The sequence below is a fragment of the Myotis yumanensis genome, unplaced genomic scaffold (genome assembly GCF_028538775.1).
Source record: "Myotis yumanensis isolate MYYU_CA2020_CCGP unplaced genomic scaffold, mMyoYum1.0.hap1 SCAF_11, whole genome shotgun sequence".
NCBI classification, from domain to species: Eukaryota; Metazoa; Chordata; class Mammalia; order Chiroptera; family Vespertilionidae; genus Myotis; species Myotis yumanensis.
The window spans coordinates 65,019,354-65,040,650 of NW_027223762.1; the positions used below are offsets into that span (position 1 = coordinate 65,019,354).

General features: G+C 49.8%; 1 protein-coding gene across 1 annotated transcript in view; it reads right to left on the reverse strand.

The window, feature by feature from the left end:
- Positions 1–2,736: 2,736 nt before the first annotated feature.
- IL1RL2 (interleukin 1 receptor like 2) overlaps positions 2,737–21,297 on the reverse strand; it is a 52,489-nt gene continuing 33,928 nt past the window's right edge. The window contains 4 exon segments of the mRNA XM_070429775.1: positions 2,737–4,025; positions 4,028–4,366; positions 6,479–6,640; positions 14,869–15,012. Of these exon segments, the coding sequence (XP_070285876.1) occupies positions 3,940–4,025; positions 4,028–4,366; positions 6,479–6,640; positions 14,869–15,012 (731 nt within the window). The 3' untranslated portion in view covers positions 2,737–3,939.

The window sequence follows — 21,297 nt, forward strand, 5'->3', positions numbered from 1 at the left end:
GGCTGAGCCCAAGGGCGCCGCCCTCGCACCTGCGCCCTGCAGCGCAGCCCCTGGCGGCAGGAGAGAGACCCAGGAAAGTGCTCCGGCACCAGCTTCCCAGCGTGTTTCCCAGTGTGGGGGGCGCTGCCGAGAACCCCCTTCTCGCGGATGTGCTCCCCCGACCCCCTCCTCCGCGGGTGTGCTCCCCCAGGAACCTCCTCCGCGGGTGTGCTCCCCCAGGAACCTCCTCCGTGGGTGTGCTCCCCGACCCCCTCCTCCCTGGGTGTGCTCCCCCGACCCTCTCCTCCGTGGGTGTGCTCCCCGACCCCCTCCTCCGTGGGTGTGCTCCCCCGACCCCCTCCTCCGCGGGTGTGCTCCCCCGACCCTCTCCTCCGTGGGTGTGCTCCCCCAACCCTCTCCTCCGTGGGTGTGCTCCCCCGGGACCCTCCTCCGTGGGTGTGCTCCCCCGACCCCCTCCTCCGTGGGTGTGCTCCCCTGACCCCCTCCTCCGTGGGTGTGCTCCCCCGGGACCCTCCTCCGTGGGTGTGCTCCCCCGGGACCCTCCTCCGTGGGTGTGCTCCCCCGACCCCCTCCTCCGCGGGTGTGCTCAGATGGCATGGGAGGGCAGTTGGGGGTGAACAGGCCTGTAGGGGAGGGCGGTTGGGCAACCAGGCCAGCAGGGGAGGGCAATTGAGGGAGACCAGGCCAGCAGGAGAGGGCAGTTGGGGGCAATTGGGCCAGCAGGGGAGCCATTAGGTGTCAATCAGGCTGGCAGCAGAGTGGTTAAGGGGCAATCAGGCAGGCAGGCAGGCAGGCGAGCGGTTGAGAACCAGCAGTCCTGGATTGTGAGAGGGATGTCCCAGATTGGAGAGGGTGCAGGCTGGGCTGAGGGACAGCCCACCCCCCCCCCCCCCCCCAATGCATGAATTTCATGTACCAAGCCCCTAGTTATAAATAATGTACATAGGGTTTCGTATATTTGAAATCAGTGTTTTGGGGTTTCTTTGGAGATATTCTCAGAAGTGGGATGGATGGTCATAAAGTAGTTCCATTTTAATTTCTTGAGGAAACTCCATACTGTTTTCCACAGTGGCTGCACCAGTCTGCATTCCCACCAGCAGTGAACCAGGGTTCCATTTTCTTCACATCCTCTCCAGCACTTGGTGTTTGTTGATTTATTGATGATGGCCGTTCTGACAGGTGTGAGGTGATATCACATTTTGCTTTCATTTGCATTGTTCTGGTCATTACTAACATTGAGCATCTTTCCATGTCCTCTTTGGTGAAGTATTTATTCAGGTTCTTTGCCAAGTTTTTAATTGAATTGTTTGTTTTTTGGGTGTTGCGTTGTATGAGCACTTTATAAATTTTGGATATTAACCCTTAGAGTGCCGGGGAGCGCGATCACGCGCCTGTCTTTTGCCAAAAGTGCAGGGAACGCTATCAAAGCTTCGAAATGGCGTCCAGTTCTAAGTCTGCTTTTATTAGTGATGATGATATTGCTAAATATGTCAATGTAGTAAAGGTTTCCTTAAGTTTTTGAATATGTAACTTCATTTACTTGTGATTCATAATTTTTTTCCTAAACCTCTGTAAAATCAGCAAAAATGCCTTGGCAATTTTAGCATAGTTCCTAGGATATTGGTTGGCACTCAAAGGGTTAATCCCATATCAGATGCATCATTGGTGAATATGCTCTCCCATTCAGTGGGTTGTCTTTCCATTTTGTTGACAGTTTCCTTTGCTTTGCAAAACCTTTTAGTTTGATATAGTCCCAGTTGTTTATGTTTGTTTTGTTTCCCTTGCCCAAGGAGTTATATCAGAAAAAAATATTGCTAAGAGAAATATCCAAGATTTTACTGCCGTGTTTTCTTCTGGGTTTTTTATGGTTTTGAGTCTAACATTTAAGTCTTTAATCCATTTTGAATTTATTCTTGTGTGTGGTGTAAGGAGGTGGTCTAGTTTTATTTTTTTTGCATGTACCTGTCCAATTTTCCCAATACCACTTCTTGAAGAGATTGTCGTTATCCCATTGTATGTTTTCACCTCCTTTGTTAGATATTAATTGACAATAAGCCATGGTTGATCTCTGGGCTCTCTATTCTGTTTCATTAGTCTATGTGTCTGGTTTTATGCCAATACCATGCTGTTTTGATTTCTACAGCCTTGCAGTATAGTTTGATATGAGGTATCTTCAACTTCGTTCTTTCACAAGATTACTTTGGCTATTCAGGGTCTTTTGTTGTTTCACATAAATTTTTGGAATATTTGTTCTAGTTCTGTGAAATACACCAGTGGTATTTTGATAGAAATAGCATTGAATCTGTAGATTGCTTTGTGTAGAATGGACATTTTGATGATGTTAATTCTTCCTATCTATGAACACAATATATGCTTCCACTTATGTGTATCTTCATCAATTTCTTTCTTCAGTGTCTTATAATTTTCTGAGTACAGGTGTTTTATCTCCTTGGTTAAATTTATTCCTAGTTATCTTATTTTTCTTTTACAATTGTAAATGAGAGTGTTCTCTTAGTTTCTCTTTCTCATAGTTCGTTATTGGTGTATAAAATGCCACCAGTTTCTGAATACTAATTGTGCATCCTGGCAGCCACATTTTAAGGCTCAGTGTCATTTACCACAGAATGGGCTCCTCAAGTTAGGGCCCTTAAAAGTTGTGATGAGAGTGACAGCTCATTTTTAGTATCAAGAGTCTTTGTGACTTGTTACATCATGAACTGACCTGCGATGAGGGGCTAACTGAAAAATTACTTTGTTTTAATTGGACCATAATGACATCATCTCGGGGTGATAACCATGCCTCTCACATGTTACTCAGCATTCTGGCTGACATGAGCCAGCTGGAAAAACAAGTGAGGTGTGACTCATTTTGGTTTGACAGATCAAGTCTTTCAAAGCATGGAGCTCACCAGAGGGTGATTAATGGGCAATTACAATGTCGTCACTGTTAACCTCACTGGTCTGGTGACCACTAAGTCACTTCCAGTATCACCTGCTAAGACTGATCATGGCTATGTATTTGCACAGACAGCAGATATCCCTAAACACAGGGCCCTGTGGACACTGGTCAGGCATAACAACTGCCATTATCCTTGCCAGCCCTCTCCAAACCCACATCCCGCCTTCCTGCCCTCCCCTGACTACCAGCTCCCAGCTCTGGTCTCTCAGGTGCCACACCATGTGCACCTGACATCTGAATTACAATCCCAGAGCACCCTGTGCCCCATTTCTCAGGGGCTCAAATCCACTCCATGTTCAGCAAATGTTCATAGGGGTTCAGAGCCAATAAGTTAATGAGGGCCTTCTAGAGAGGTGATGTGTTTCCTTAAAGAAGCATCTCCGCCCTAACCACTTTGGCTCAGTGGATAGAGCATTGGCCTGTGGACTGAAGGGTCCCAGGTTCAAATCCAGTCAAGGGCATGTACCTTGGTTGCGGGCACATCCCCAGTGGGGGGTGTGCAGGAGGCAGCTGATCGATGTTTCTCTCTCATCGATGTTTCTAACTCTCTATCCCTTTCCCTTCCTCTCTGTAAAAAAAAAAAAAAAAATCAATAAAATATACTTTAAAAAAAGAAGCATCTCTGACAAAATAAGCAAACAAACACAGTCCCTCTCGCCCAACTGGTGTGGCTCAGTGGTTGAGCATCGACCTATGAACCAGGAAATGACAGATCGATTCCTCGTCAGGGCATGTGCCCAGGTTGCAGACTAGATCCCCAGTGTGGGACATGCAGGGGCAGCCGATCAATGATTCTCTTTCACCATTGATGTTTCTATCTCTCTTTCTCCCTTCCTCTCTGAAGTCAATAAAAACATATTCTTAAAACAAAAACAAAACACAAAAATAAACGCAGTCTCTCTCTCACAGACTCCAAGCAGGTGGCCTGAATGCAGTGCACCTTGTCCAACTGTGAGCCACTTCTGAGGGCAAACTCTCCATCATGGGGTAAAGACCTCCAGGTGGCCTCCTGCTTGCCAGCTGTTGCTAGCTGTGAGGTCACAGGGCATGAGCTTCAGCAGCTGGCTGGAGAAGGTGGCGGAAACCTTTTGGGTGGCATGAGGTATCTCACTTTTTTCCAGAACCTGGCCTTTGCACACGGTGACTGCGCTGTGAAGTCCCTGCTCCACTGGACGGACCCGTGCTTCTGTCTGAGATACTGGATCGACTCTGGCATGGATGCATAGCTCTCGACTTTCTCCATCTCAATCAGAATGACCTTCATCCCATCCTGGATGAGAGCATTGTAGATTGCAATTTGTTCTTCTGACATGTTCTTTAATAGGTCAAAGCCCAGCGGTTCAGGAACTAAGATGATGATCAGTCGCCTGCACAGCTTAATGTTCTCATCGATGACATTGGCCACAGCTGCACACAGAGAAAGAGAAGCAGAAGATCTCATGAGTAAAGCAGCCTGGATCTTAATGCTCTTGAGGACATTAGAAATGGACCCTGAGAATAAACATTAAAATAGACATGACTTAGCAATGGATTAACAAGTTGTCTTTTGACATCGTCACCCTCTCTGTGAAAACGTCCTTACTGTCCCTGAAGCATTGGTCCTTTATATTCATGAATCACATGTTTTGATAGTTAGTTGTTGGTATGTCACTTTCCTCAGCTCACACAGGCATGAACTGCTCAGAAGAGGATCTGATCAGGCCTAGTTTTGCCACTCTTAGCTGGAGGTCTGGTATAAGATGATGAACATATTTTTAAAAAAATAAATACATTTTAAAAGAATAAGAAGTTAGCTCAAATGTCATTTTAATCTTTATTTGTGTTTTCCTCTTATGCTTTATAGCTATTTAAATGACCAGGATTTATATACCCTGATGGTTTCTGGTGGCAGGAAGGGGAGAGTTCCTGAAATAAGTTGGTCTTTTTCAGAATACAGACCAAGTTTTATATCCTCCTTATTCTTAGAATATATGAATAGATAATAACCTCCCCAAAAGCAGGCTTTTTATTTTTGGTTACTTTTAACATTTCTAGAGCCCAGAACACTACCTGGCACATAGCAAGTGCTCAATAAATATTTGTTGAATAAGTGAGTGAATGAAGATGGATCTGCTTATGAAAGGAGAGTTCTTCCACATGTTTATCATAAGCACTGGACTGAAGTTTCATTTCCTCATAGAGGGTGATCTCAGAACACGGGAAGGTCTGGGCGGAGATATAGCTGTGGTCTCTGTGGGTATAAGTAGCCTGTAAGTCCAAATTAGTTAGAAACCTTTAAAAGCAGCCCAGAATAAGCCACTACCAACTGTAATAAAGTAGTAATCTTGGTTCCTGGTGACTAGAAAACGAGACTTACTTCAAATTTCAGCCATTGACTGTATAGCCATCGAAGGGGAAATCTTTGTCCTCTGAGTGTCTAATCCAATGGTTCTCAACCTTCCTAATGCCGCGACCCTTTAATACAGTTCCTCATGTTGTGGTGACCCCCAATTTGTTACAAATTGAACATAATTAAAGCATAGTGATTAATCACAAAAGCAATATGTAATTATATGTGTGTTTTCCGATGGTCTTAGGCGAACCCTGTGAAAGGGTCGTTCGACCCCCAAAGGGGTCGCAACCCACAGGTTGAGAACTGCTGGTCTAATCAGTACTGCTTAAGGTTCTACTCATTTAATTCTCTCAACCAAGTCAGGGAAGCATTCTTATCCCCCTATGACAGATGAACCACCTGAGGTTCAGAGATGTCAGCTACACAGCCCAAAGCTATACTGCTATTAAATGAGAGAAGTAAATACCTCTTCTATTTAGTAGGGGAGGGTTAGGGGTTGAGGGTTAGAAAATCCACTTTAAACATGAGCTTATTTACATGCTCCAACTGAAAAAAATACGCAGCAGTTAGTCTCCAGGACATCAGGGCAAGCGACCATTTTCAGTCTCTGTGCCACCCACCACCTATGCATATGGAAGGGTTTAAGAAGCCTATGCCACCCACCACTTGTGCACATGGAAGGGTTTTAGAAGCCTATGCCACCCACCACCTGTGCACATGGAAGGGTCCAAGCCTATGCCACCCACCACCTGTGCACATGGAAGGGTCCAAGCCTATGCCACCCACCACCTGTGCACATGGAAGGGTCCAAGCCTATGCCACCCACCACCTGTGCACATGGAAGGGTCCAAGCCTGTGCCACCCACCACCTGTGCACATGGAAGGGTCCAAACCTATGCCACCCACCACCTGTGCACATGGGTGGTTTAGCCATATCCTTGCTCAGAGTGAGAGTCATGGTATTTCAATCAGGGTCTCTGTTATCCTGTTGCAGGAATGAGCTGAACGGGAGAGGGGAGTTGGGTTCTAAGCTCCCAGCTCAGGGTTGAGAGCTGGGAGGTGGAAGACTTCCTGTGGTTCAGTGGGGAAGGCAAGCAGAGTCCCTACCATTTGTAAAGTGAAGGAAGGGAAAGTTTCCTTTAATTTTTTTATTCATTTGTTGTTTTTCTCCCTCAGTTAACACATACCTTGTCCAGGAAACTCATCCCTGCCAAATATAAATAGCTTATATCCACACTGCCTCTCCAGCACCTCGGGCAGAGCCCTCAGAACCAGCGTGTCCACATCAGAGCTCCGGCAGTCGCGTGGAGGCTTGGGGTACAAGACGTACGCATCATACAGCTTCCCATCTGAAAGAGAAATGTGGCGAGCTCCTGGAACGACTCCTACCAAGCCCTTCCCACATGAACAAGGTGGAAGTCGGAGTTGCCACCACGCTGTCCTCTTCGCTCAGGTCTGATGGCTTCCGAGTGCCCAGCTGGCTGACTTGGTGCCAAGCATTGCTGCTCTCAGCATCACATTCCTTTAACACTTAAATATTTCACTCCACTGGCTTCTTGCTTGCATGGTGTCTGAGAAGCTGAGCATAATTTCTATCTTTGCTTCTCTATGGTTAAGGTGACTTTTTGCCTCTGGCTTCTTTTGGGATATTTTTTCTTATCTTTGATTTTCTGTAGTTTGAAAATAATGTGCCTAGGTGTATGTGAGTTTTTTGGTGGGTTTTTAAAAATATTTACCACACTTGGTGTTCTCTGAGCTTCCTGGATTTGTGGTTTAGTGTCTAACATTAATTGGGGGAAATTCTCAGTCATTACTGTTTCAAACATATCTCTTCCTTTCTCTCTTTCTTCTCCTTCTGGGACTCTCATTAGACTTTACCCCTTCTGTGGTTTGTGCCACAGTCATTTTATGTTTAGTTTAGTTTAGTTTAGTTTAGTTTAGTTTAGTTTAGTTTTACAGTCTTTGTTCTCTTCACTTTTCAGTTTGGGGGGTTCCTACTTAGTTATCCTCAAGCTCAGAGACTCTTTGCTGGGCCATGGCCTATCTAACAAGCCCATCAGGCAGCCTTCACTTTTGTTATACTGCCCCCTGTGGTGCAGCTGAAAAGAATTGGAAGCAAGAGTCTCCATCACTGTCACTGCCGATGGGTCCTGTGCAACAGAGTGCTGTTCTAAAGGCACCAGGTGACGTGGGCCAAATCCTCACAATGTAGCCCCACCGGTGAATCCCATCATGGAAACTGCACACTCTACAAGGAAACCAAACAGCAGACTCTAGGAATTGGCTGTGCCATGCTAAGAACTCAAACACCATTGCACATCATCATGTCAGAGTGAGCCAGTGTATACTGACCAGCCACAGGCCACAGCCACTGTGCTCACAGTGCACAGATGAACAAGACCCAGATATATCATCAGAAGGCCACTCATGAATATAGAAATAAATAGCATGCAGCACTGTAAGTTAGCAAATGATTGAGTGAACAGAAGAGACCCAGCAGTTCTCTTAAAGGGCCAGGTACACGAAGTCACACAGTTCCTCTTCTCCTGAGCACCAGCTCTGGGTAGCAGCTTTGGGGGACCCAGGGACATATGGGGAGCAACTGGATTATCTGGCATAAGGGCAGGAACTCAGGGGTGGCTTTCTCACAGAGAGGGGTGCTCATAGGTGTCATTGTCCCCCATCCCAGAGCTGACTGGCAGCCATATCTGAGTTTCCATCAGCATGGCCCACACTTTTTGCCCCACCCTGGTGATTCCCTGAGACCCTGCCCCATCCAAATTGCTGCCCCACTCAAGCTGTTTGCAGAGGCTTTTCCATTTGAATGGCCTGTCCTGGCTTAGGCTTCAGACTTTGCTAAAATTTCTCAAACAAGCAGAAGGTGGCATCAGCATGCCCCAATAAAAAGCCCAGACTATCAGTAAAAGTCCCAAGACCTGGCACTAGCACCAGCCTGCCTTGCTTCACAGCTTGGCCTCCCCTGGGCACGTCCAAGCCCAATACAAGTAGCAGCCATTGCAGATCTCTCTGTAGCTCCTGACGGATGGCTCAGGCAGTGGCTGAATTTGCACTTCCCAGGAGGCCCTAGAGCCAGTGTACTCAGTGGGCAGCTTCAGACCACACCAGCTTACAACTCTAAACATCCACAAGCAACACACTCAAGGAGAAGACTCAGTGAGCACCAAAGCCCCACTGAAGCAAGTCCTGCTCCATAAGGGTGTCTCCTGCACAGCAGCTCTTCCACTATAGTCACAGCTGGTCCTCACAGCCAATTGGCCTAGAAGTCAACTCCTCCCAGTAATGCCAACAGCAATCAAGGCTCAACTATAAGACTGTGTGCACAACCCACACAGGGACACACCTAGAGTACCCAACTCAGGTGACTGGGGAGGCTGAGTCATTGGGCCCTACAGGACACCTACTACACAAGGCCACTCTACCAATTCCAGGAGACATAGCAGCTCTACCTAATACATAGAAACAAATACAGGGAAGCAGCCAAAATGTGGAGACAAAGAAACATGTCACAAATGAAAGAACAGAAGAAATCTCCAGAAAAAGAAGTAAATGAAGTAAAAGCAAGCAAATTACTAGATACAGAGTTCAAAAACATGGTTATAAGGTTACTCAAGGACATTCATGAAAGCTTCAAGGGACTTAGTGAGACTTTCAAGAATCTTAGTGAGAATTTCAGACATGAAAAAGAACCAGTCAGAAGTTAAGCATACACTAACTAAAATAAAGAATAATTTACAGGGACTCAACAGTAGAGTACAGGATTATGAGAATCAAATGATTGATTTGGAATATAAGGAAGAAAAAAAAAAACCACCCAAACAGAACAGCAAAAAGAAAAAAGAATCCAAAAATATGAAGATAGTGTAAGGAGCCTCTGGGACAACTTCAAGCTTACTAACATTTGATTATGGGAGTGCCAGAAGGAGAAGAGAGAGAGCAAGATATTGAAAACCTATTTGATGTAATAATGATGGAAAACTCCCTCTACTGGTGAAAGAAATAGACTTACAAGTCCAGGAAGCACAGAGAGTCCCAAATAAGAGGAACACAAAAAGGACCACAACAAGACACATCATAATTAAAATGCCAAGGGCTAAAGACAAACCCCTTCTGTGGTTGTGCCACAGTCACAAAGAGAGGATCTTAAAAGCAGCAAGAGAAAAGCAGTTAGTTACCTACAGGGAGAACCCATATGACTATCAACTGATTTCTCAACAGAAACTGCAGGCCAGAAGGGAGTGGCAAGAAATATTCAAAGTGATGAATAGCAAGGACCTACAACCAAGATTACTCTATCGAGAAAAACTATCATTTAGAATTGAAGGTCAGATAAAGACCCTCACAGACAAAAAAAGCTAAAGGAGTTCATCTCTACCAAACCAGTATTACATGAAATATTGAGGGGTAATACACACACACACACACACACACACACACACACACTAGAGGCCCAGTGCATGAATTCATGCACAGGTGGGGTCCAGCTGGCATAGCCACAACTGGGGCGGATCGGGGCTGGGCCTGTCGGGAGGAGGAGAAGGTGGGAGGTTGGCTGGCTGGCCCGCCCTGATCAGGGCCAGGCCAGCTGGGGGTAGGGGCTGCAGGTGATTAGTTGGCGGGCCCTGCCCCTGATTGGGGTGGAGGGGCTGATTGAGGTAGGGCCACTGTGGGGAGAGGTTGTAGGCAGTGGGATGGCCAAACCCAGCTTCAAATGGGGGGGGGGGGCGCCGATCAGGGGTCAGCAGCTGGGGGATGGGCCAGGGGAGGTTCGCCAGCCTGCTCCACCCCCAATTGGTGTGGTGCGGGGTTGGTCAGGGGCAGAACTGGCTAGGGAAGGGGCTACAGGCTGATCAGGGAGGTGGGGGCTGATGGGGGATGGGGCTGGCCATGGAAGGGGCTGTGGGTGGTGGGCTGGCTGGCCCCACCCCCGCCCCTGAATGGTGTTGGGGGACCAATTTGGGGCCAGAAGCCTGGGGGAGGGGCCATGGGTGGTTGGCTGGCCAGCCCTGCCCGTGATCAGAGTGGGGGGACCAATCAGGGGCGGAGGGGCAGCAGGCCAATCAGGGTGGTTGGGGTCCATCATGGCTGGTGCCAGCCAGAGGGAGGGTCAGCAGGCAGTTGGCCAGCTGGCCCTGCCCCTGATTGGGGTGGAGAGGCCAATCTGGGGTGGGGCTGGGTGGGGGGATGGACTGCAGGTTAGCCAGCTGGCCCCACCCCCTATTGGGGTAGTGGGGGTGATCAGGGGCAGGGCTTGCCAGGGGGAGGGGCTGCGAGCCTATTGGGGTTGCGGGGGCCAACCTCCTTGCAGCCCTTCCCCCAAACTGGCCCCACCCCCTATTGGGGTGGGGGGGGCGATCAGGGGTGGGCCGGCCATGGGAAGGGGCTGCAGGCCAATCAGGGTGGTGGGGGCCCATCGGGGGCGGGACCAGCCATGGGGAGGGGGGGGGCCGATCTGGCCTCGGGGAGGGTTTGTGGGGTGGTTGGACCATGGCGTTCTGGTCACTGACTTTTTATATATATAGATTTTTTTATTGATTTCAGAGAGGAAGGAAGAGGGAGAGAGAGGTAGAAACATCAGTGATGAGAGAGAATCACTGATCAGCTGCCTCCTGCAAACCCCATACTGGGGGTCAAGCCTGCAACCCAGGCATGTGCCCTTGACTGGAATCGAACCTAGGACCTTTCAGTTTGCAGGCTTGTGCTCTATCCACTGAGCCAAACCAGGTAGGGCTGAGGGGAGGAAGAGGAGGAGGAGGAGGAGGAGGAAGAAGAAGAAGAAGAAGAAGAAGAAGAAGAAGAAGAAGAAGAAGAAGAAGAAATCATTAACAACAAAATGGCAATAACTACATATCTATCAATAATTAAATCTATAAAATAGAACCAGCAGCATGGAAACATGGAACAGACTGACAAATCTTAGAGAGAAGAGGGGACGGGTGGTGGGAAGAGATTAGCCAAAGATCTTATATGCATGTATGCATTACCTATGGACACTGACAATAAGATGGTGAGGCCTGGGATGGGGCAGGAACCAGGTGGAGGGGGGAGGGGGGCGAGAGAGGGACATCTGTAATACTCTCAACAATAAAGATTTAAAATAAAGTAAAAAGAAAACAGTAAAAAAAAAAAAATGACTCTTGCAAAATTGTCCCCAAAAAAGCCATGTGCTCTCAGGAGTGACTGAAAGGTTCCCGTGAATAGCACACGAGGAAGGACATAATCGAGTTTCCTTCTAACACAAGCTCACTTTAAAATCTGCCCAAGATTTGTCATAACTGTGCCCTGGCTTAATTTTGCCATTTTTCCTTTGTTTCCCTGTGTTCACTGTACCTACTTGGGTTTTTGTTTTACTTGTTCTGTTTATGGGAACTTTCTCACAAATACGAATCCCTTAAGGTTTGTACGTCGGTCTGCGTGCTTTGTACACATGCACCCCTGGCAGGAGGGTTTGTAAAGCGCCTCCTGTGACTGAATGGAGAATAGACAGGACCCGTGGGCTTTAGCCAGGCCTACGATGGGAACCCACTTATAAACTGTGACTTCTACACAAGTAACGATCAGTCACGCAGAAAGCCTGACTAATCCCTGGGATAAATGCTCGGTCACAGAAGGGCAGCTTCTCCCCCGTCACTGTGTTTGCCATCCATTGCTTCACAGGCGCCCGGACAACCAGGCTGTCCTCCAGGAAGGAGGCTGCAGGCAGCAGGGACTCCGCACCCTCCACCGGCTGGCTGTCCAGGCCAGCACTCCCCGGGGGCTTCCCCGAGAGCACGCAGAGCTGAGCTGTGGAGAACTTAATCACGAAGTGCCATAGACTTTTATGGATTAAAAAAAAACAAAAAGAGGAAGAGGACCCCTGGCTGACTGTGGGTTCCCATCCCCCAGCCCTCAGCCCCAGGGCGGGGCTCTGAGCCTCTCCTCCTACGGTGAGTCAGCCCCCTTCCTTCTCCTCCTGCTGAGCATGGCCTCACTAATCCAGACTCACCACTCTCCTTACTCAGCTCCTGGAGCTGCGGAGTCAGGGAGTGACAGTTCTGGAAACAAGGCTGAGCTGCCCATCCGGGACCCACAGCAGTGAACCGTGCACAGCTGGGGCTCTCCTGCGGCCTGGAGCCACAGCCAGGATTCTGCAGTGCAATTCGTCATCATAAAAACACCGGGTTCTTTTTGGTGGCTCAAGGGCGGCCACGTTTGAATTCTAAAATTTCACGCAGAATAAAGTCAGGTTAGGACATGTTCATTTTATCAAACACGTGGGCAGCTCTGTCCAGTTATTCTCCATGCAAAGCAGGCACTTAGAGTAAACAATGCCGTCTCCGAACAGGGACTGGGAAGACGCGCTCCAGCCCGCTTTCCCCACCCCTGCTTTCCTGCACCCCTGCTCTCCTGCGCCCCAGCACTGCGAGGTGTGGACCAGAAGACTTACTCCCATGTCTCTTCATGCCCGTGAGCCACACACGGTCTTGTGCCTTCTAGTCATTTCCACCCAGTCAGGGGACCTGCCGCAGTTTACTACTTTACTCAAAGCCGGAATAGGTCACGTCCATTCTGAGCAGTGTATGCAGGGTGCGGCAAAGTACAATAATTGATAAATATTAGTACGAGAATACGCTGTATTTTGTGTACTCACAGCTGTAAGCCTCCTTTTGCCGCCCCCTGTATATCTCAGTTAAAACCACGTGGCGGGGGGTGGGGGAACACTGGCTCCTAGGTGTCAGGGTCTCACCCAGGGCTTCCGTGCTGGAAGCAGCAGCAGGGCCCAGACCCAGCACCCAACTGCAACCTCCAGGCAGAGCGGCCCGCAGCTGGCCTAGACCTCAGGCACAGGGAGCCCAGCTGTGACCAGGTCCTGCCCAGTGCCTCACTGGACTAGAATTCAGCTGCTCCTGCAACACCCTGTGAGACTGGGCTGCTCTGCTTCCTTCCTGCCTCCCTCCCTCCTACCTTCCTTTCTCTCAATCCGTAACTAAAAGGAGAAAACATCAAATACTTTCTAAGCTCACACAGGGAGTGAATGGAGAACTAAATTCAAGCTGACTCTGTCTCTCTTCACACTGGAGCGTTGGCGACTTAGACTTTCCAGGCACCAAGTACCCGTCCTGCACCGCAGGCAGCAGGGCGTCCCCCAGCACCCATCCTGCCCACACACCCATCCTGTCACACACCCATCCTGTCACACACCCATCCTCTCACACACCCATCATGTCACACACCCACCCTGCCCACACACCCATCCTACCCACACACCCATCCTGCCTACACACCCATCCTGCCACACACCCATCCTGCCCACACACCCATCCTGTCACACACCCATCCTCCCACACACCCATCCTGCCAGACACCCATCCTGCCTACACACCCATCCTCCCACACACCCATCCTGCCCACACACCAATCCTACCCACACACCCATTCTGCCCACACACCCATCCTGTCACACACCCATCCTGTCACACACCCATCCTCCCACACACCCATCCTACCCACACACCCATCCTCCCACACACTCATCCTCCAACACACCCATCCTACCCACACACCCATCCTCCCACACACCCATCCTGCCAGATACCCATCCTGCCTACACACCCATCCTCCCACACACCCACCCTGCCCACACACCAATCCTACCCACACACCCATCCTGCCCACACACCCATCCTGCCCACACACCCATCCTCCCACACACCCATCCTGCCCACACACCCACCCTCCCACACACCCATCCTCCCACACACCCATCCTCCCACACACCCATCCTCCCACACACCCATCCTGCCCACACACCCATCCTCCCACACACCCATCCTGCCCACACACCCATCCTCCCACACACCCATCCTGCCCACACACCCATCCTCCCACACACCCATCCTGCCCACACACCCATCCTCCCACACACCCATCCTCCCACACACCCATCCTGCCCACACACCCACCCTCCCACACACCCATCCTCCCACACACCCATCCTGCCCACACACCCATCCTCCCACACACCCATCCTGCCCACACACCCATCCTCCCACACACCCATCCTGCCCACACACCCATCCTGTCCACACAGCCATCCTGCCCACACACCCATCCTCAAATGCACCCATCCTCCCACACACCCATCCTGCCCACACACCCATCCTCCCACACACCCATCCTGCCCACACACCCATCCTGTCCACACAGCCATCCTGCCCACACACCCATCCTCCCACACACCCATCCTGCCCACACACCCATCCTGAAATGCACCCACTGTGCTGAGGGCGGTTCTTGGGTGAAGAGCACTTTGCTTAAAGAGCAAGTTCCTTCTTTTGCTCACACCAGTGGATGTGCGATCCCTTCGAAAGTCTTTGCAGTGGGACCTGGGGATCTGCCCCCTGGGTCGCTCGGGCCTCAGCGGGATGTGGCCGACAGCGCTGGCGCCCGGGAAGGCATTTGGCAGCATGAAAGTCCAGGGAGAGGCCTGCCTCTGCATTGCCAGCGACATAAAAGGCAGCTGGAAAGCAAGACCAAGTGTTTTCAAATGGCCACACGGTGAGCGAACACCCGCCCTTACCTGCTATGGTCCCCGCAGAGTGGAAGGCACTTCGATACCAAAGCACAATGTCGATCCTAAACCTGCTGGACACGCACAGGAGGAGCACCGCGGCGCCCGTGACCGCCAGCAGCCCGCCGATCAGGTACGCTCGCCCGTCTGGCGCTGCGAGGAGAGAATAACAGTCAGTCCTGGCTTCCTCACAGGCCCCTGCAAAGGCCAGGGATGCATTAGATGTCAGTAAGGGAACGGTGACTACTCCTCCCTCGCTGAGTCATAGGCCTGAGCGTAGAGGGCTCTGGTCTGACCCTGAACTTCAGGAAACAGAGCTCTGAGCCTGAGGAGGGTAGTGCTGTGGCCCGTTGCATGAGGGCACCGCCCCCCATGAAGATGCCCCCCATGAGGACACCCTCCCCCAGGAGAGCCCCCTCCCCCCATGAGGGTGCCGCCCCCATGAGGACCCCCTCCCCCCATGAGGACGCCGCCCCCATGAGGACACCCTCCCCCCAGGAGGATATGCCCCCATGAGGACACCCTCCCCCCAGGAGGACGCTGCCCCATGAGGACACTCTCCCCCAGGAGAGCCCCCTCCCCCCATGAGGGTGCCGCCCCCATGAGGACCCCCTCCCCCCATGAGGACACCCTCCCTCCAGGAGGATATGCCCCCATGAGGACACCCTCCCCCCAGGAGGACGCTGCCCCATGAGGACACCCTCCCCCCAGGAGGACGCTGCCCCATGAGGACACCTTCCCCCCAGGAGGACGCCGCCCCCATGAGGATGCCCTCCCCCAGGAGGACACCCTCCCCCCAGGAGGACACTGCCCCCAGGAGGACCCCCCTCCCCCCAGGAGGACGCTGCCCCCAGGAGGACACCCTACCCCCATGAGGACGCCGCCCCCATGAGGACACCCTACCCCCATGAGGACGCCGCCCCCATGAGGACGCCGACCCGCATGGCACGGTCAGCACTCCAGATGTGAAGCCAGCAGTGTTGGAAAGCCCCGCAGCTGGCACTGCCACACGTTCTTGATTATAATGTTGCTATAACTGCTACTCAAAATTGAGCAGCAGGACTTGTGCCATAAATACAAAGCCCTCAGTTGCCTCTGAAGCCATCTCTTTTGGCTCCACAAGACTGGCCCGGAGCCAGCGCCCACCCCAACCCGCCCCAGCCTACGGGGGCCAGCGCCCTAGAGGGCGGACGTCCTGCGTGCTGTGAGCTCCGTGCAGAGCAATTATGGAAAAAGTTGTGGGCAGCACCTGACCAAGGAGCAGACCAGTTCCCCTGAACGCCGTGTCCAAGAAACACGCTCCTTCCCACGTATCTGACAAGAGGAACAGCCGCTTTCTTCCTCACCACAAGCCAGACCGGTGCTGCCAAAGAAGGCGGCTCCCAGGACAGAATAAGAAAGAGGGAAGGAGCGGGGGGAGAGAAATCCTCCTCATTCTGGGGACCCTCCCCACACACCACTTTTTCCATGGACCCTCTTGATCCTCCAGTCCCCAAAGAAGGATGTAAGGAAGGGAGGGATTCACTTCTCTGAATTTCCAGAGCACTTTCACTTTAAAAGAGCCATCACCACCGGCCCTAGACCACACTCTGAGGCCAAGGACATGCTCAGCCAGCACTGCAGGTCTTCAGTGCGTGGCCCAGGGAAGGGATATCTGGAAACAGTCTATGTCACGACAATGGCAACCCACTAACTCCGCCCCAGCACGGCCCGTGGGTCTGCCTGCAGGGTGCTGGTGCCATCTGACCCTGACCACTTCTTTGAGCCTCTACTTCCTCATCTTAGATGCTGCTGCCTTTCTCCCACCCTCCGTGTCTTGGCCCTTTCCCAGCTCTCTGGACGCCGAGGCCCCCTCTCCCTTCGGCTCTGTTCTGGGAACCCTGACTGCGCAGCCAGGGGTCTGGGTATCATAAATGGTCACACTGAGGACACCATGCTCACAGTTTATGGGACTCAGAAGCCCTTGGTAAGTAGGCCGGAGCGACAGCCGGAGGTTCTTGAGCTGACCAGCCGCTGCATTCAAGAGCAGTGGCACCCTCTGTTTTGTAAATGAACTAAATGATGCTGAGATTGGAAATGGAAAACAAATGACAGTTCAGAGGGAGTATGAGCTTTGAAGCTGGAAGAAGTGGGAACCTCGCTGTTGAGACACCAGGTGCCTGTTGAAGCCCATCAAGGAGGTGCTAGCCATTGGGCCCACATGGATACCACCAGCCTTAAGCTGACATGGTAGCTGAGAGTAAGTGATTAGGGAAATTCCCAGAAGGGTGCACCCAATCCAAACAACTTTCTAGTGACCCTGCTTCAGGCTCAGATTCAATTGGGATGTGTCTTCAACAAAAATAAGGAAATCAAGTGGAGAAGCTGCAACCTTACCTCTGGCCCCAAGCAAACCCACAGAGGCTTGGATTTAAGAGATAATATTTCTGAAAACTCAGGGAAAACAGAACGAAACGCACGTGTCCAAAAAGACATTGCACGTGAGATGTGAAGTAAGTGTGGACAGGAACAAAGATGAATGTGGTAAGCCCAGACTTCTCAGCTGGCCTACAGCAAAGATGACAAATTACCCCCTTCCCTCCTACATGCCCAGCCGCCGGGCGCTGTAGCGGCCTTATTCCTCTGAGCCCGGCCTTTGCCTCGGGATCCTTCTGAGCACAGTGCCTCCCGGTGGTCGGTGGTCGGTGGTCGGTGGTCGGTGGTCGTGTGTAAGTCAGCGCTGGCATGAAAGTCTGCACTGGAGGAGATGCCAAGATGGCTGCAGAGCAGCTGGTGCTCCATCCAATTCCTCCCAGCCCCTGGCCACACTTGCAGCTAAATTAGAGAGCAATCAGCTTGAAAAAGCAGTTGAGGTGTAGCTGATCTGAAATATAACCAAGGAGCATGAAGGAAGACAGGAGGAGCCTGTAGCGGTGTTAAGACATAAAGAGGGTGGGCCACCTAATACAGCTGGTGGCCAGGAAGTGGGGGCGGGGGAGGGATCGTGGCTGTGGAGCTCCTTCCTCCAGGGAGCATGGGTCTCAGCCCCGTGTAAGGATCCCCAATCCACAGCAACAGAGACAGGAAGGGGCCCATGTGGCCTGGGGCGTGGGAATCAGTGGGTATTCTGTCCACCTGGGAGGCTTGGCAGCACCAGCCAGGGAAGGGGCGCTCCTCTTCCACCACCAGCCTGGGACGTTCGCTGCAGTCTGTGGCTGTGGAGAGTCCACAGGCCACGCCACCTGGTGGAGGGTCTGCCAGTGTGCTCAGCAGTGACCTTGAGGGGCTGTGTTCTCTGGGAGGACTGTGGGCAGAGAGCCAGGCAGGGGCTAAACCATGTGGCCTGGGAAGGAGGATGGGTCTCGCCCACCCCGAGTGCCAGGCAGCACCACTCCCCCGCCTGCTGTCACTGGGTTAGCCTGTCCTGCTTGTTCTGCTGCTCAGGGCCTAGAGCTGGAAATGCTCACCCCGGCTCTGTGGTGAGACACGCGGAGAAATCAAAGTTCTGCTCAGGGACGATTTCCTTCCCTTGCTTTCCTGGTCCCACAGCACCGAGGTGCAGGGAGACATGCAGATCGAGCACTTAAAGACTCTGCCTCCAGGGGAGGCTTCTGTCCGGGAGCCAGGAGGCCAGGGATAGGCTCTGGGGTTGCATTGAAAATTGAAGGGGAAGTATAAAGTGCTTCCAGGACACCAACAACAAAAGGTTAAAGAAGTTCATTACCACCAAACCAGGATTGCAAGAAACACTAAAGGGAATGCTGTAAGAAGAGAGAGAGAGAAAGAGAGAATGAGAGAGAGAGAGAGAGAGAGAGAGAGAAACACAGGCATAAAGAAAAACAATTGCAATAAATAAATACCAATAAATAATAACCTTAAAAGTAAATGGATTAAATGCTTTAATCAAAAAAACATAGGGTAGCTGAATGGATAAGAAAACATATATATATATATATATAGTCTATAAGAGACCCACCTCAGAACAAGGGACTCACACAGACTGAAAGTGAAGGGATAGAAAAAAAATTCCATGCATGCTCTGGTCAGTGTGACCCAGTGGTTAGAGTCTCAGCCCATGCAGCAATAGGCCACAAATTTGATTCCCAGTCAAGGGCATGTACATGGGTTGCAGGTTCAATCCCAGTCGGGGAGTGTGCGGGAGGCAACCAATCAATCTATCTCTCTCACATTGATGTCTCTCTCTCTCTCTCTCTCTCTCTCTTTCTTTCCCCCCTTGCACTCTCTCTAAAAGTCAATGGAAAAAAATATCCTCAGCTGAGGATTAACAATAACAAAAATATTCCATGCAAATGGAAACTAAAAAGTGAGGTAGCAATACTCAGATCTGACAAAATAGACTTCAAAACAAAGGCCATAAACAAGACAAAGAAGGCCACTATGTAATACTAAAGGGATAAGTCCAACAAGTGGATATAACCCTGGTAAATATATAGGCACGCATGTGTGCGTGCACGCGCGCGCACGCACACACACACACTATTTTTTTAAACCAACTCTTGGTGGACTTTAGGGGAGAGCAACAGCATTACAGTCATAGAAGGAGACTTTAACACCCCACTGAAATCACTGGATAGATCTTCCAGATAAAAAATCAACAAGGAAACAGAGACCTTAAATTAGACACTAGATCAGATGGATTTAATTGAAATTTACAGAACATTTCACCCCAAAGCAACAGGATATACATTCTCATCTAATTTACAATGAACATTCGCAAAGATAGGCCAAATGTTTGACACAAAATAAATCTTAACAAATTCAAGAAGGTTCAAATCTTGTTAAACATCTTCTTGGATCACAGTGGCATAAAACTAGAAATCAACTACAATTTTTAAAAATCTCAAAATTTTTCAAAAAAATGGAGGCTAAATAGTGTTATTAAACAATGAGTGGGTTACCAATGAGATCAAGAAAGAAATAAAAAATTACCTGGAAACAAGTGAAAATGAACACACAACAACCCAAATCTATGGACACAATGAAAACAGTCCTGAAAGGGAAGGTCACAGCATTGCAGGCCTAGCTCAAGTAGTAATAAAAATCTAAAATAAATAACTGAGCCCTACACCTAAACTAACTAGAAAAAGAACAACAAACAAAGACCAGATGACGTAGAAGAAAGGAAATAATAAAGAAGAGAGTGGAAATAAATGACATAGAGACTAAAGAAAAAAGCAAAAGATAAATGAAACCAAGAGATGGTTCTTTGGGAAGACAAATAAGGTTGATAAACCTCTAACCAGACTCACCAAGAAACAAAGAGAAAGGACCCAAATAAATAAAATCACAAATGAAAGAAGGAAAGTAGCAACTGACACCACAGAAATACAAATAATTGTAAAAAATATGCCAAAAATAATCCATGAAAAATATGCCAAAAAAAAAAAAATAGACAATCTGGGCAAAAGGGAAAAATTCCTAGAAACATACAATCTTCCAAACTCATTCAGGAAAAATCAGAAAACCTGAACAGGTCAATAACAACTAATGAAGTTGAAGCAGTAATAAAAATAAAAACTCCCAGTAAACAAAATTCCTGGACCGATGGCCTCACAGGGAACTTTTATCAAGCATACAAAGAAAAACTAATACCTATCCTCTTCAAACTATTCCAAAAATTCAAGAGGAGGAAAGACTTTCAAGCTCTTTTTACAAAGCCAGCATTACCTTATTTCCAAAATCAGATGAAGATACTACAAAGAAAGAAAATCATAGGCCAATATTCCTGATGAACATAGATGCTAAAATCCTTGCTCCCGCCTCCCCCCCCCCCCCCCCCTTGGGGACAGGGACCCGGGTCCCCGGCGGGTTCGTGGAGAGGCCGGGGGAGGTGCTCGGCATGGCCAGCAATAGATTGAAAAGATCATACACCATGATCAATTTATTCCAGGGATGCAAGGTTGGTCAAATATTCACAATTCAATAAATATGATATATCACAAAAAACAAATGAAAGATTAAAACCACCTGATCATATCAATAGGTACAAAAAAACACTTGATAAAATCCAGCACCCATCCTATCTAATAATAGAGAAACATGGTAATTAACTGCAAATTTGCTACCCTACCCATTGGCTAATCAGCGAGATATGCAAATTAACTGCCAACCAAGATGGCGGCTGGCAGCCAGGCAGCTGAAGTGAACAGGAGGCTTGCTTGCTCCAGTGATGGAGGAATCCAAGGTTCCCCACCTGCAGCTGCCGGCCTCTGAGCTGCAGTCTAAGCAACTATGTTGCAATTATAGAAGTTAAACAATCCCCAGAAACCTGTTTTCAGCCGTCAGAGCTGGAACGAGCAGGACCGCAACAGTATTACAATTATAGAACCCAAACAAACCCAGATCCCTGCTTTCGGCAGCCAAGGTCTCAGAGCTGGAACCGAGCCTCAGAACTAAAGCTGGCTCTCAGCTCCAGTGACAGCCATAGAAGGTAAATAA